Source organism: Diabrotica virgifera, chromosome 4 (assembly GCF_917563875.1).
Source record: "Diabrotica virgifera virgifera chromosome 4, PGI_DIABVI_V3a".
NCBI lineage: Eukaryota > Metazoa > Arthropoda > Insecta > Coleoptera > Chrysomelidae > Diabrotica > Diabrotica virgifera.
The window spans coordinates 256,521,267-256,536,118 of NC_065446.1; the positions used below are offsets into that span (position 1 = coordinate 256,521,267).

Here is a 14,852-nt window from a genome sequence, read left to right on the forward strand (position 1 = left end):
TTTAGTTTAAACAAAAATTCAAATGCTCTTGAACAAGATTTATAACTATCAGATCGGCGAATAATCTCCGACTTAAGATTGTCTATTATACAAACATAACATTGTGTTCGCATTTTTTCTTTTTGGCTTAAGCTTGCCTCCGAATTCATTTCTCCTAATTGCAATTTTTTTGATAATCCTCTTCTCAGCATAATTTTCGTTCCCTGTTAACAACATTCCTAAGACCTCGTAGTGATCAAAACGATCACGTAAGAAATCAAAGTAATCTGCTAAAGATGATAACAGATGAGCGGTTGTGCTTAAATCCATATTTTCCTTTTGTACTGATTTATTCACTTCATTAACCCTTTGTAAAACGTCAAGCCAAAATGATAAAATTATTCCGTTTTCCAACAAATAAAGTTTTTCCGATAGAGAAGCTGCTTCAACTCTTACTATGTTTTTCTCATTTATATCCGTTGATATTCCAATCAAACATGTTTTAATCAAACCGTAATTGCTTTTTAACGCTTTTACGGCATTAAAACGAGAAGACCAACGGGTTGTATTCACTCTCTTAGGTAACAGTGTCTGCCCCGACTCAGCCGAATCCTTTATTGCACGAGACAATAACTCCCACCTATGTGTAGACACGGAAAAAAATTGTAGATAGCTTGTACCAACATAAAAAAAAATGTTGCTTCCAAACAACAATCTGCTGCATTTTGGACAACCAAATTTAAAGAGTGAGCAGCACACGGCACAAAGATAGCTAAATCATTGTAAGCTTTAATTCGTTCTTGCAAACCAGAATACTTTCCACTCATATTACTGGCATTGTCGTAAGACTGGCCTCTACAGTTCTTAATATCTAATTTCAAAGACTCTAACATCCCAATAACTGTTTCCTCAAGTTGTTGTGAGCTATGCCCAGTGTTTTTATAAAATCCCACGAATCTTTCCACGGGATTCCCTTTATTGTCACAATATTTCAAAATCACTGTAAGTTGGTCATGGTGTGTTATGTCAGGTGTTGAATCTACTCTTATAGAATAGTATTTGTTTGCCTTAATTTGTCTCACAATTTCATCAATGACTCGATTGGATAAAATATTCAGTAATTCGTTACATATATCTTTTGATAGATATGACGTTTTGCCCTTACCTAAATTTGCTCGTTTATTAATATGATCTTTCAAAAATGGATCATATTCTGACAATAGTTCCAGTAAACCTAAGTAGTCTCCATTCCGTTTTTCGCTAATTATTTCATGAGTACCTCTAAATGCCAATTCCCTGGTAGCCAGAAACTTTATTACACTTATGATTCTTTCTAGTACTTTCACCCAATATTCTTTCGCAGTGCTAATTTCCTTTTCGAGTTCTACATCAACTCTTCCTTGCTTTAATAAGCGAGTCATATACATTTTCAGATTATCTATATGATCATTGGATCTTTCATGTTCGTCTAATCTTTCCTTACTTTTATTCCATAATGAAAATCCTGTTTTAAATTGGTTCTTTTTATTTCCAAATAATACACAAAAAAGACAAAATATATTGCCAGTGCTCTCGGAGTAAATTGCCCAATCGCGGCGAACCACTTCTCCATTAACAAGTCTTTTATAAAATATTTGCTTACCGGCATACCTGTGTTGTTCCCCGAAATTTCTTTTTGACATTGAAAAGTCCATATCTGTAAGATTCTGTTCGACCCATTTTTCTAGAATTATTTCTGCATAATTATGGGAATCTTGCCAAAGTGCCGGATCTTTAAAATTAAGTAAATCCTGTTTTGGATCTGAAAAGAAATTAAAAAAAATTATTTGTCATTGTCCTGTTTTATTTACCATTTGTAAAGGCACCTTTATCTTTTTGCATTTTAGCCTCGTTAAAAAAATTTAAATATGCCTTACCCGAGTTACTGGTGGTTGCTTCTTCATATTCTAATACTTTTGAAACAGGTGATACTAAGTGCTCTGGCTCTGGCACTAATTCTGAAGTCTCCAAAATAAGTTCATGTGGTTGAATATGAATATATTTATCACTAGTAGCACTAGAACTACTACCGGGTTGGGAAATATTTGTAGTGTCGTCTTCTTGATTTCCATCAGGTGTAAAAAATGCTGTCATTTTGGGTATACCTTTCAAAATTTTATTTTGTCTTTCTTGCTTTTCTTGATTCCTTTTATGCCAGAAAGATCCAGGTTGTTTCCGCCCTTCCATATTTTTCTATTGAATATTGATTATATTAATGTTTAATTTACAAATTATAATTACCTATACAGTTTCAAATGTAAGTCAAACATCTTACCTTAGTTTAGTTGTACGTTTGTAAGTATTTCTATTTCTACTCGTATTTATACAACTGCCTGGTCTGTATTAATAGGATAGAACAAATTTTACTAATCAACTCTACTGACCTACGCCTTATTATTTTCTGGTTCAAGTGTTCAATAGTAAGCAGTTTCTGTTTTGTTATTTCGGTGCGGCGCGCCGGCCGGCACCCGTCAGGCCGTCTGCCAACCCAAACGTGTATTTTGCGGTGTTCGCACATTATTCTTAATATAAGCTGTAGAATGATATAATTTTACGGCGCGCGGCATGTTTGTACGTTATCTGACATTTAGATAACATAAACTGAACACAGTGCATAAACCATATAGGTACGTCGACGTTAATAATAATAATTTATTTATAAATTATTGTTAAGTTTTCAAGTTAATGATAAAACAGAAAAAATTTTATTATTATATCATGTGGATTGTATGCGAATTTTATTTTACCATAATCATATAATTTCGGAACAGCACGCGCTTCGCGCGTACCGCCCTAGAACCTTCAACCGCCCGGTGCTACAGCACCCAAAAGACCCCTGGTTAAACCGGCGCTGAATCTGTTATCAAGATAACAATAAACAATATGTTTGACAGAAGGATGTAACTGCATATTAGAATATAGTTCTTAATTCCAAACAACTTTTCATAATAGCAATTTTCAATATTGTGAGAAATAAAGCTACTTTACTCTTGAGTGAAATTCAAACCTTTTGACATACCTCGTATAACATTCAAAAATTTTGATATTTGATGGTTAAATCTCAGGTTTTGGACCATGTAGAGCTTTTTATGAAGAAAACTTTTTTTCGTAAAATTAATAATAAAAAAGTTTTCCATATGGATACAACTTACAGGGACATACTCTATATCTAAAAATTCCTTTATTCAAATAACTTACATATTTTCTAAAATACTAATACTATCTTTATTGTAGCTCAAATTGTATGATAATTATTATATATGAAGTAAGACTGGAGATCAAAACCAGGACGAAACTTTTATTAAGAGTGAACCATCCTGCTACTGACATCTCTGGAAATAGGTCTTGCATAAACCTTGATAAAGAAGTTAGTTCTTCTGTTAGTACTTGATCCTCAGCATTAGGATGGAGTAGATAGCAAGTAGTGATTAAGTTTTCAGCTGCTCTAGAGACTTTGTCGCTGGAGAAAGCAATGTAAAAGATATATACCTAAAATACCAAAAATAAAACAGAATTAGTATAGTCATTATGTACTTCAAGCAAGTAGTTATCAAAATATGAGTTCAATACAATAGAAAAACCTGATTTTGTTCCTCATTATTTTCTCTGAAATAATATATCTTGAAGTTTCTTTTCTATTTTTCCCTCCTTCTTCAATTTACTAAAAGATATATAGTTCAGATTTTTGCATTTTTCCTTTCCATTAACAATGTTTTCGATGCGGGATCAAACCACATGCTATTAAGGAGCAAAATATGGATGGTATTAGCCAAAGACAAAAACCGAAAGGTAAACGGAAGACGAAGATCCAATGTCGATGCTCTTAAACAAGAAAGAACAAGAATCGAATTCTCATAAAGACTGAAAATGAGCTGAACAGCAGCGCCCCAAACATCAGGAAACAGTGGAGGAAATATGAAAGAACTTTAAAGACAATATCAAAAAATGAAAAAATATTGGGATGAAAAAATACAACAAATACAACTCAGAAAATGGATAACCCGTGACACATTACAAATGATAGCCAGACAAACACTCGAATACCTACCAGACGGAAGAAGGAGAAAAGGAAAACCCGATAATGGTTGAATAAAAACTGTAAAAATATTCCAGGGTAATAAGCTAGAAACTGACCATGTTCGGGACACTCAAAAATCCAGGTAACTGACTACTTTTTCAGTTATTGTAGATCTATAGGAAGAAAACCTACCTGTTTTCTGCCTGGAGCTCGCATCCGTTTTTTAATTATTAACAATTTAGTGCAAAAATCGCGATTCTTTCGATTTTTTGCACCCTATTCAAAAGCTAAATAGTTGACATATAATTACAAAATTTAATTTTTTAGAACATTTAAAAACCTTCAAAATGCCGATTTCTGAAATTTAAAAAGTTAATTTGTTAAAGTTAATATCTTTATTTTCTTTCCGTACGACTTTGTTCCAAAATGAATCGTTCTAAAGTTATAAGCAAAGAAAAAAGAAGAAAATCGATGTTTTTCGAATTTTTTCGATATTTTAATTTTTTTATTAATTTGAGACGGGCACATTTGAGAAGGAGCATAATAGTCTAGTAAAATAAAATTACACTACATATAAATCAAAATGTAAATTCGTACAGGTTGAAACAAATTTTATATCAAAGTTTAGGTGGGTACAAAAGATATTTTCAAGAAAGTATCCAAATCATACAAGGGGATCATTGTTTAAATAATTAAAAGGGGTCATTTTTGCAAAAAACTTACTTTTTTAACTGCTGAGGTCATTCAATTACTAATGAAGGTATATAGGATTGTTTTCTGCAAAGTCGAAGGATAAATTTTTCACATAAGACTTACAAAATTAAATTTGACCCCTATTTATTTAAATAATTAAACATAAAATTTTAAAAACAAATTTGCAAAAAATTATTTTTAGCGTTTTAAATAAGCACTATAAAATATCTAATTTTACATTAGAAGTTACTATGTTATCAGTATTAATGAAAAAAATTGGTCCAAAAATATTTAATATTTTTTGAGATATTGAGTTTGTTTATCAAATGTTACTCTATTTACAATTGCAAAAACGCGGTTGTTGCCAAAGAAGTATTCACCTGTATTAAATCTTATTATTTTTATTTTTTTGTATATTTTCCATAAATGTATTGATAAATTCAAATTTCAATTAAACTTCCCCCTAAACTGGCATTTGAAAATTGTTCAAATTTGTTTATAATTTGTTTTTTTAATAACGTCGCGGGGATTACACATTTTGAAATACCGTTTCGATAATTGGATTTCTGGGAATTTTTCACTAATTAACAAATTTTTTGTCTTTTTTTCTTCTTCTTTTTTTTTCTTTGAGTTGTATTACTACCCTTTTAGGGTTAAGTTTCATTAAGAATGTCGAATCTCTAAGTTGTAGATTCTAGACCTAAAAATATTAAGATTGGTCTAAAATCACTTAAATAAAATATGGCTGCTTACTGAGTTACATGGTGTTTTATTTAAAAATTTAAAAATTATTTTTACCAAGTACTTTCAAACTATTTAATGTATACATATCATACTTGGAAGAAAGTGTGGGTACTATACAGTCTACTAAAATGTGATAAACAAAAGTTTCTAGCTACTACCAGAGGCGTACGACAGGGAATAGCTAATGGTTGACCCTTCCCAAATCCTACGCCACTGAGAGAATTACTATTTTAGCGAAATTTTTCGATTCTCTAATACTTTCTACTCAGTGGCGTAGAATTTGGGAAGGGTCAATCATTCACTATCCGCTGTCGTACGCCTCTGGCACTAGCTAAAAAAGTTTATTAATCACAATTTAGTAGGGTGTACAATAGCTACACATTCTGCCAAGTATGATGAGGATACGTCAAATAGTTTTAAAGTACTTGGTAAAAATAATTTTTAAATTTTTAAATAAAACACCCTGTAACTCAGTAAGTAGTCACATTTTATTTAAGAGATTTCAGTTAAATCTTAATATTTTTAGGTCTAGAATCTACAACTCAGAGATTCGACATTCTTAATAAAATTTAACCCTAAAAGGACCCGTAGTAATATAACTCCAAGGAAAAAAAAAAGAAGAGAAAACGACAAAAAAAATTTGTTAAATAGTAAAACATTACCAGGAACGCAATTATCGAAACGGCATTTCAAAATACTTAATCCCCGCGACGTTATGAAAAAAACAAATTATAAACAAATTTGAATAATTTTCAAATGCCATTTTAGGGGGGAGTTTAATTGAAATTTGAATTTATCAATACATTTATCGAAAACATACATAAAAATAAAAATATTGAGACCTTAAGCAGGTGAATATTTTTTTAGCGACAACCGCGTTTTTGCAATTGAAAATATAGTAACATTTAATAAACAAATTCAATATGTCAAAAAATATTTAATATTTTTTTACCAATTTTTTTTGCTTAATACTGGTAACATAGCGCAACTTAGTGTGTAAAAAAAGATATTTTATAGTGCTTATTTAAAACGCTAAAAATATTTTTTTGCAAATTTGTTTTTAAAGTTTTATATAAAATTATTTAAATAAATAGGTGGTCAAATTTAATTTATTAGTCTTATGTGAAAGATTTTCTCTTCAACTTGGCAGAAAAAAATCACACAGACCTTCATCGATAAGTGGATTACCTCAGCAGTTAAGAAAGTATTTTTTTGCAAAAAGACCCCCTTTTAATTATTTAAACAATGATCCCGTTGTATGATTTGGATACTTTCTTGAAAATATCTTTTGTACCCACCTAAAATTTGATATAAAATTTGTTTAGCCTGTACGAATTTACATTTTGACTTTTTTTTATTTTATTAGGCTAGAAGTCAATTATTATTGTTGAAGTTGTCACCAGCTTTATCTGCAAAAATCTGAATGCCACCTCGCACAACCAAAAGATAGACGTTTTTCACAGATCCGCTCTGGTCTATTAAGTATTTCAAAAGAAATGAGAATAACTGTACCTTAAATTTCATACAAATTTCAGTTTTCTTACTCTATAACTAAGATATACGCTAACAAGAAGTAGAACTAGTGGAAAAGTAGATTTACTTAGGTCATGAAATCAGAATTGGCAGAGATAACCAAACGTGCGAAATATAAAGAAGATTAGCTCTTGTTTGGGCAGCCTACGGAGCGCTGACAGACATACTTAGGAGCAGTATACCGATCAGTTTAAAAAGACGAGTGTTTGAACAATATGTGCTACCGGTAAAGGCATATGGAGCAGATATGTTATAGTCAAAGCCCGAATTTCAGGCACTCCTAGGTTTGACTAGGCCATCCTCAGGTCTGACTGACGGTCTTAGTCAAAGCCCGAAATAAATTACAGTTTCGGCGTTCGACTATTCAAACCTAGGAGAGACTAAGTTGGTTAGGCAAAGGTCGAAATTTAATTTAATGAAATCGGGAATTGACTAGTCAAACCCCGATCAGCTATTAAAATGTCGTAATTTATTAGATTAGGTTTAATAAAACCTAATTTTTTAATTTCATTGTTTATTATTTTTATATGGTCATAATTAAAATAAATAAATTAGTGTTTATTCTCCCATGTTGAGGCATTATGGCATTTAATATAATATAATTATTAAGAACACTTATATTTAGAAAAACGAAAACTGGTACGCTTGTTTATGTTTATCTTCCAGAGATAAATCGATTCCATCAATAATTACGAATTTCTAGTACCGGTCATAGGCGTCCGTTTTGAGTAGGGCAACGGTTATTTTATAGCCTAACTTTTTTGTCTTTAACTTCGAAGCATTTTTGACACTGAATTATTAAATTATAAGTCATTCTAGTACTAAAGCGTACTCTTACTTTAAGTCTATAAAATGCACCGTTTTCTAGAAAAATCGATATTAAAATTTTTAGTTTTTTGAATTTGAAAAAAATTTTCAGTAGTAATTGCACGAGAGTTCTAAAATTATCAATTTGTTTCCCGAGTGACACTTTGACAGTTTTAATTTCACGACCCGAAGGGGAGTGAAATTATGTCAAAGTGGCACGAGGGCAACAAGTCGATAATAATTTTAGAGATCGAGTGTAATTCGCTGAGATTATTTCATGAATAAAACTGTCTTTTTAAATAATTTTAACTAATATTTTATTGATATCTTCACCCGGATATTTGCTAAACCTGTTTCTTGGTGTTCTCTGTGACAAGTTGTAAAACATTAATTGTCACTGAATGTTCATATTTGCACAGTAACGAAGGGCATCTGACGCAATGCTTGACGACGGGATATTATCAAAAATTATCACTTTAATTTTTATTTCTGTAGCTTTCTATTGGTCAGAATCTCCTATGAATGAAATAATCAGAAAAATACGGTGTATTTTACCGACTTAAAGCAAAAGTACTTTTTAGTACTATAATACCTCACAATTTAATAATCCAGTTTCAAAAGTGCTTAGAAGTCAATGACAAAAAAGTTATGCGATAAAATATCCGTTGCCCTACCCAAGACAGACGCCTATGACCGGTACTAGAAATTCGTAATTAGTGAAATCGATTTATCTCTGGGAGATAAATAAGCGTATCAGTTTTTATTTTTCTAAATAGAAGTCTTCTGGAGATACTTAAGAAAACCAAATGCCATAATGCCTCAACATGTGAGAATCCACACTATTTTTTATTTTAATTACGACAATATAAAAATAATAAATCTTAAAATTAAAAAAGGGCGTTTTATTAAACCTAATCTAACAAATTACGACATTTTAATAGCTGATCGGGGTTTGACTAGTCAAACCCCGATTTCATAAAATTAAATTTCGACCTTTGCCTGACCAACACAGTCTCTCCTAGGTTTGACTAGTCAAAGGCCGAAACAGTAATTGATTTCGGGCTTTGACTGAGACCGTCAGTCAGACCTGAGGATTGCCTAGTCAAACCTAGGAGTGCCTGAAATTCGGGCTTTGACTATAACAGATACACTAACTAAGTCAACAGCGTCGAAAATGACGGTTGCTCAAAGTCGTATGGAAAGATCCATGCTGAGCGTAACTTTAAGGGATAAAATAAGAAATTAAGATGTCAGACAAAAAACCGGTATCACAGATGTTGTAGAACGTGTTGTCACGCTCAAATGGAACTGGGCAGGACACGTCGCCAGGCTGAAGGACTCAAGATGGACAAAAGAACTAACGGATTGGAGACCAAGAGAAGATAAACGCAGTAGTGGAAGGCCGCCTACACGATGGACAGATGATATCGTGCGGATTGGTAAAAACTGGCAGCAATCAGCACAAAACCGTTAAGTGTGGAAACAATTGGGGAGACCTATGTCCAATAGGGGACGTAAATTGGTTAAATAATGATAATGATGATGATAACTAAGATACTCACAAGCAGTATTATCAACTGTGGTGCATAAAACCAAAGAGCGTTAATAAAGTATACTTTTCCGTACAGGATTACCTGTGCCACAATCTGAACATATACCAAACTAAAGTAGAAGAAGCTAACTACCACTGTCATTATGTAGTGTCCAAAAAGATTCGTCATGTCATTTACCAAATCAGATACTATGGAGTAGCATGACTTAATATTTGCTAAGTTTACTGTAAGCATCCGTGTGTTAACAGAAACCTCTACAAGTTCTTGAATCATTTTAATCCTTCTTTCAACTACGGTCGACATTTGCTGGAATAAAAAAACTATGACGAACATATTAATGGAACTGATCACTTCTACTACACTGATTATATCAAGAATGATATTGTTGGATGTCGTGTTTACGAAACACTGATAAGCTAGCAAAAATAGAGCCATCATTGCTGTATAAGTTATTGTAAATACCATTTTTCTATGAGTAATAGTAGAAGTTCCTAAGCTTTTTTTTAGAAGAGACAATTTGTAAAAAATCGACTTCCAGGTCTGTCTTTTGAACAAACTAAAGACATAGGTCATCTGAATATAGCACATAATAACTGCATTAAATACAAATATAACAGAATTCAGGTTAATTTCAAAGTATTCACAGAGTTCATAAAATATTGCATTAATCAAAAATTCCATCAATACCAAAAATATGCTAAATATTCCATAGAGGAATATATGTAATTTAAACCTGAAGTCGTTTTCAAAACTTGAAGCAAATAGGCCCAAAATCTTTCCAATTTTGTAGAAAAGGTTCATAAGCTCTGTGTCGACAACAGTTTCTAGTGCAGTCTTGGTTTGAAACATGTTTGTTAATGCTCCTTGCACTTATTGATGCATTCTAACGTTTGTAGTGAATTGTACAATAATAGAAATTATCTACATATCAAATTAAAGATAATGGTGTTAAAACTAGTGCCTTCAACCAATTTATTAAATTAAATCAATCAAATAATGTTGTTTAAAGGGGAATAGAGTGTCATTTGAATTTGTTTAGAAAACATTAAAATATCTACTAGAGAAATTGTCTAACCCATTAATGATGAAGTTATTTTTAATAATACCTTATTTTATTTTAGGATCTTAAAATATATATAAATTTAAATATACATAACTTAAAAAAAAACTTGATTTTATCTATTTTAAAGTCTATATAATGGGAAAAATCCGGAAAAAAAGGTGTTTTTGTTCGGGTTTGAAGATGGGGAACCTTACAGAAAAATCTGAAAAAATCAAAAATACAGTTTTTGATACAATATACAAAATAAAAAAACTAAAATAGCAGCCATTTCCAAAAGAAAGTTATATGCTTTAATCGATAAAAAAAATCAAATAATGTTGTTTAAAGGGGAATAGAGTGTCATTTGAATTTGTTTAGAAAACATTAAAATATCTACTAGAGAAATTGTCTAACCCATTAATGATGAAGTTATTTTTAATAATACCTTATTTTATTTTAGGATCTTAAAATATATATAAATTTAAATATACATAACTTAAAAAAAAACCTTGATTTTATCTATTTTAAAGTCTATATAATGGGAAAAATCCGGAAAAAAAGGTGTTTTTGTTCGGGTTTGAAGATGGGGAACCTTACAGAAAAATCTGAAAAAATCAAAAGTACAGTTTTTGATACAATATACAAAATAAAAAAACTAGAATAGCAGGCATTTCCAAAAGAAAGTTATATGCTTTAATCGATAAAAAAAATATATATTTGGAGATTATGTGCACTCTTCAATATACAGGTTTATAAATGTAGACCTGTTTGTAATAGCCTAAACTAACCTACGCCTGCGAATTTTTTGAAATTTTTAAATTGATTGCATCTCACCTAAAAAATAAAAACGAAAAACTGATGTTTTTGTTGGTGGGAGAAGAATAAGGGAGGGACCGGTTGAAATTGCGTCAGAATGAAAAAAAATTAAATTCTGAAAGTGAGGGCATTTTGACTATCATGACGAAGGCCTATTTTGCCTATTTTTTCACATAAATTTGAGTTTGTTTACTCATCATTGAGATACTTACAAGTAGTATTACCAACTGTGGTGCATGTTGACAAGGTATGCTTTTCCGTACAGGATTACCTGTGTTACAACCTAATCACACACCAAACTAAAATAGAAGAAGCTAACCACCACTCTCATTAGTGCCTTAGTGAAAATCAAATAATGTTGTTTAAAGGGGAATAGAGTGTCAGTTGACTTTGTTTAGGAAACATTAAAATATCTACTTTAGAAATTGTCTAACCCATTAAAAATGGAGTTCTTTTTAATATTCTCTTATTGTATTTTAGGATCATCATAGAAGACAACAGAAACCTTTGACAAAAGACCAGAGAAAAACTCGGATTTTTTTAGATTTTTTGTAGGTTTAAACTTGTTTAGCCAAATTTTATGAATATTGTAAAGGACTAATTATCTTTGAAATTTGAAGTGTATGAACGTCTTAACAGTTATTTGTGATATAGGTGTTAAAAGTACACGTTTAAGGCACGCACATGAAAGTTTACAGAATGAGCGAAAGCGAGTTTAGCAATTCACATGAGTGCCTTAAAAATGTACTTTTTAACACGCATATCATACAATATTTTTTCTAAAAACGTAATTACAGGACAATATCTACAAAAACTTTTACTTGAACTTGACTGATATTCCAATTTTATATTTTTTGACATTACATCAAAGTTGCATATACGGTCAAAATACAAACTGCAGTACCTTAAATTTTTTATAAAGCACTAGTGCCTTAAAGTAGCATTTTTAACGCTCGTATGGAGTGGCAAAAATGCATTTTTAACACGGTTGTAGAAAAAATATATAAAAATTTATACATACATAACCTAAAAAAACCTTTATTTTATCTATTTTAAAGTCTATGAAATGTGAAAAAATTCCGAAAAAAAAACGGTTTTTTTGTTCGGGTTTGAAGATGGGGCACCTTACAGAAAAATCTTAAAGAATCAAAAATATAGTATTTGATAAATTATACAAAATAAAAAAAAACTAGAATAGCAGCCATTTCCAAAAGGTAGTTATATGCTTTTAAAAAAAAATATTTTGAGGTTATGTACACTCTTCACTATACAGGTTTATAAAAATAGACCTGTTTGTAAAAGCCTGAACTAACCTAGGCCTGTGAATTTTTTGAAATTTTTAAATTGATTGCATCTCACCTAGAAAATAAAAACGAAAAACTGATGTTTTTGTTGGTAGGGGGAAGAATAAGGAAGGGACAGGTTTAAATTGCGTCAGAATGAAAAAAATTAAACTCTGAAAGTGAGGGCATTTTTCCTGTCCTGATGAAGGTACCTTTTCACACAAATTTCAGTTTGTTTACTCATCATTGAGACACTTACAAGTAGTATTACCAACTGTGGTGCATAAAACCAAAGAGCGTTAACAATGTATGCTTTTCCGTACAGGATTACCTGTGTCACAACCTGAACATACACCAAACTAAAGTAGAAGAAGCTAACCACCACTGTCATTAGGTACTGTCCAAAGAGATTCGTCATGTCGTTGACCAAAGCAGACATTATGGAGTAGCATGACTTAATATTTGCTAAGTTTACTGTAAGTATCCCTGTATTAACAGAAACCTCTACTAGTTCTTGAATCATTTTAATCCTTCTTTCAACTACAGTTGACATTTGCTGGAATAAAAGAACTATGACGAACATATTTATGGAAGAGATTGTTGCTTCTACTATACTGATTATATTAAAAATGATATTGTTGGATGTTATGTTTACAAAACACTCATATGCTAGCAAAAACAGAGCCATAATTGCTATATAAGTTAATGTAAGTACCATTTTTCTATAAGTAATAGTAGAAGTTCCTAAGCTTTTTTCGAGTAGAGACAATTTGTAAAAAATCGACTTCCAAGTTTGTCTTTTGAACAAACTAAAAACATATGTAATCTGAATATAACACATAATAACAGCATTCAGTACAAATACAACAGAATTAACGTTAATTTCAGAGTAGTCCCAGATTTCATAAAATACTGCGCTAATAAAAAATTGTAGAAATACCACAAATATGCTAAATACTCCATAGAAGAATATGTGTAATTTAAACCTGAAGTCGTTTTCAAAACCTGAAGCAAATAGGCCCAAAAGCTTTCCAATTTTATAGAAGAGATTCATAAGCTCTGTGTCGACAACAGTTTTTAGTGCAGTCTTGGTTTGAAACATGTTTTATAATATTATGCTACTTGCACTAATTGATGCCGTCAAGCGCTTGTAGTGAATTGTACAATAATAGAACTAATCGAAGAATCAAATTAAAGATAGTGGTGTTGAAAATACTGCCTTCCACCAATTTGTTAAATTAAAATCAATAAAATAATGTTGTTTTAACTGAAGGAGAGTGGCATTTAAGGTTGTGTAGCAAACATAAAAAATATCTACTTTAGAAATTGTTTAACACATTAAGGATAGATATTCTTTTAACAAAACTCTTATTATCTGTATTACGATTGCCTTAATCTTTCTACCTATAGTTAGGGTTACCATACTTTATTAAGGCCAAATCCGGACAAGGGTAGTCCAAGGGGTTGTAGAAAATGTAAAATGTGAATTTGATTGTGTTGCTACCTCTACATTGTACATATATGTACAGGGTGTAACAAAAATACAGGTCATAAATTAAATCGCATATTCTGGGACCAAAAATAGTTCGAATGAACCTAACTTACCTTATTACAAACATTTTCTTCTTCTTAAGGTGTCTATCCGTTCCAGATATTGGCGATCAGCATGGCTATCCTAACTTTACTTGCTGCTATTCTGAATAGTCCGGTTGTCGATGTATTAAACCACTTTCTCAGGTTTTGAAGCCAAGATATTCTTTTTCTCCCAGGTCCTCTCTTTTCAAATACCTTGCCTTGAAGAATGAGTTGCAACAGGCCATATCTCTGTTCATTCCGCATAACATGGCCAAGATATTCTAGTTTGCGCTTTTTGATTGTGTTAATAATCTCGCATTCTTTGACTATTCTACGTAGAACCTCAACATTTGTCACACGATCCACCCACGAAATTCTCAAAATGCGCCTGTAAAACAAACATGCACATAAAAAAAGTTACAGCCCTTTGAAATTACAAAATGAAAATCGATTTTTTCGAATATATCGAAAACTATTAGAGATTTTTTAATGAAAATGGACATGTGACATTCTTATTTCAGGAGCATCTTAAAGAAAAATTATAGTGAAATTTGTGCACCCCATAAAAATTTTATGGGGGTTTTGTTCCCTTAAACCCCCCAAACTTTTGTGTACGTCTCAGTTAAATTATTATTGTGGTACCATTAGTTAAATTCAATATCCTTAAAACTTTTTTGCCTCTTAGTATTTTTTCGATAAGGCAGTTTTTATCGAGTTGAGGCCTATTTTTAATATGTTTACATAAAAATTTTATGGGGTTACGTTCCAAA

The 14,852-nt window shown here is 31.3% G+C and overlaps 2 protein-coding genes across 2 annotated transcripts in view; both read right to left on the reverse strand.

Moving 5' to 3' along the window:
• Positions 1–388: 388 nt before the first annotated feature.
• On the reverse strand, positions 389–2,726 carry LOC126883448 (zinc finger MYM-type protein 1-like). The gene is made up of 2 exons (XM_050648991.1): positions 1,896–2,726; positions 389–1,780 (listed from the first exon to the last, which is right to left on the reverse strand). Exons 1-2 carry the CDS (start codon positions 2,203–2,205, stop codon positions 594–596), a joined length of 1,497 nt encoding a protein of 498 aa, XP_050504948.1. The 5' UTR covers positions 2,206–2,726; the 3' UTR covers positions 389–593.
• Positions 2,727–3,191: 465 nt separating this feature from the next.
• The window catches only part of LOC126884125 (gustatory receptor for bitter taste 66a-like), a 75,508-nt gene continuing 63,847 nt past the window's right edge, over positions 3,192–14,852 (reverse strand). The window contains exon 2 of the mRNA XM_050649970.1: positions 3,192–3,507. Coding sequence (XP_050505927.1) covers positions 3,244–3,507 — 264 coding nt within the window. The 3' untranslated portion in view covers positions 3,192–3,243. The remainder of the gene's footprint in view (positions 3,508–14,852) is intronic.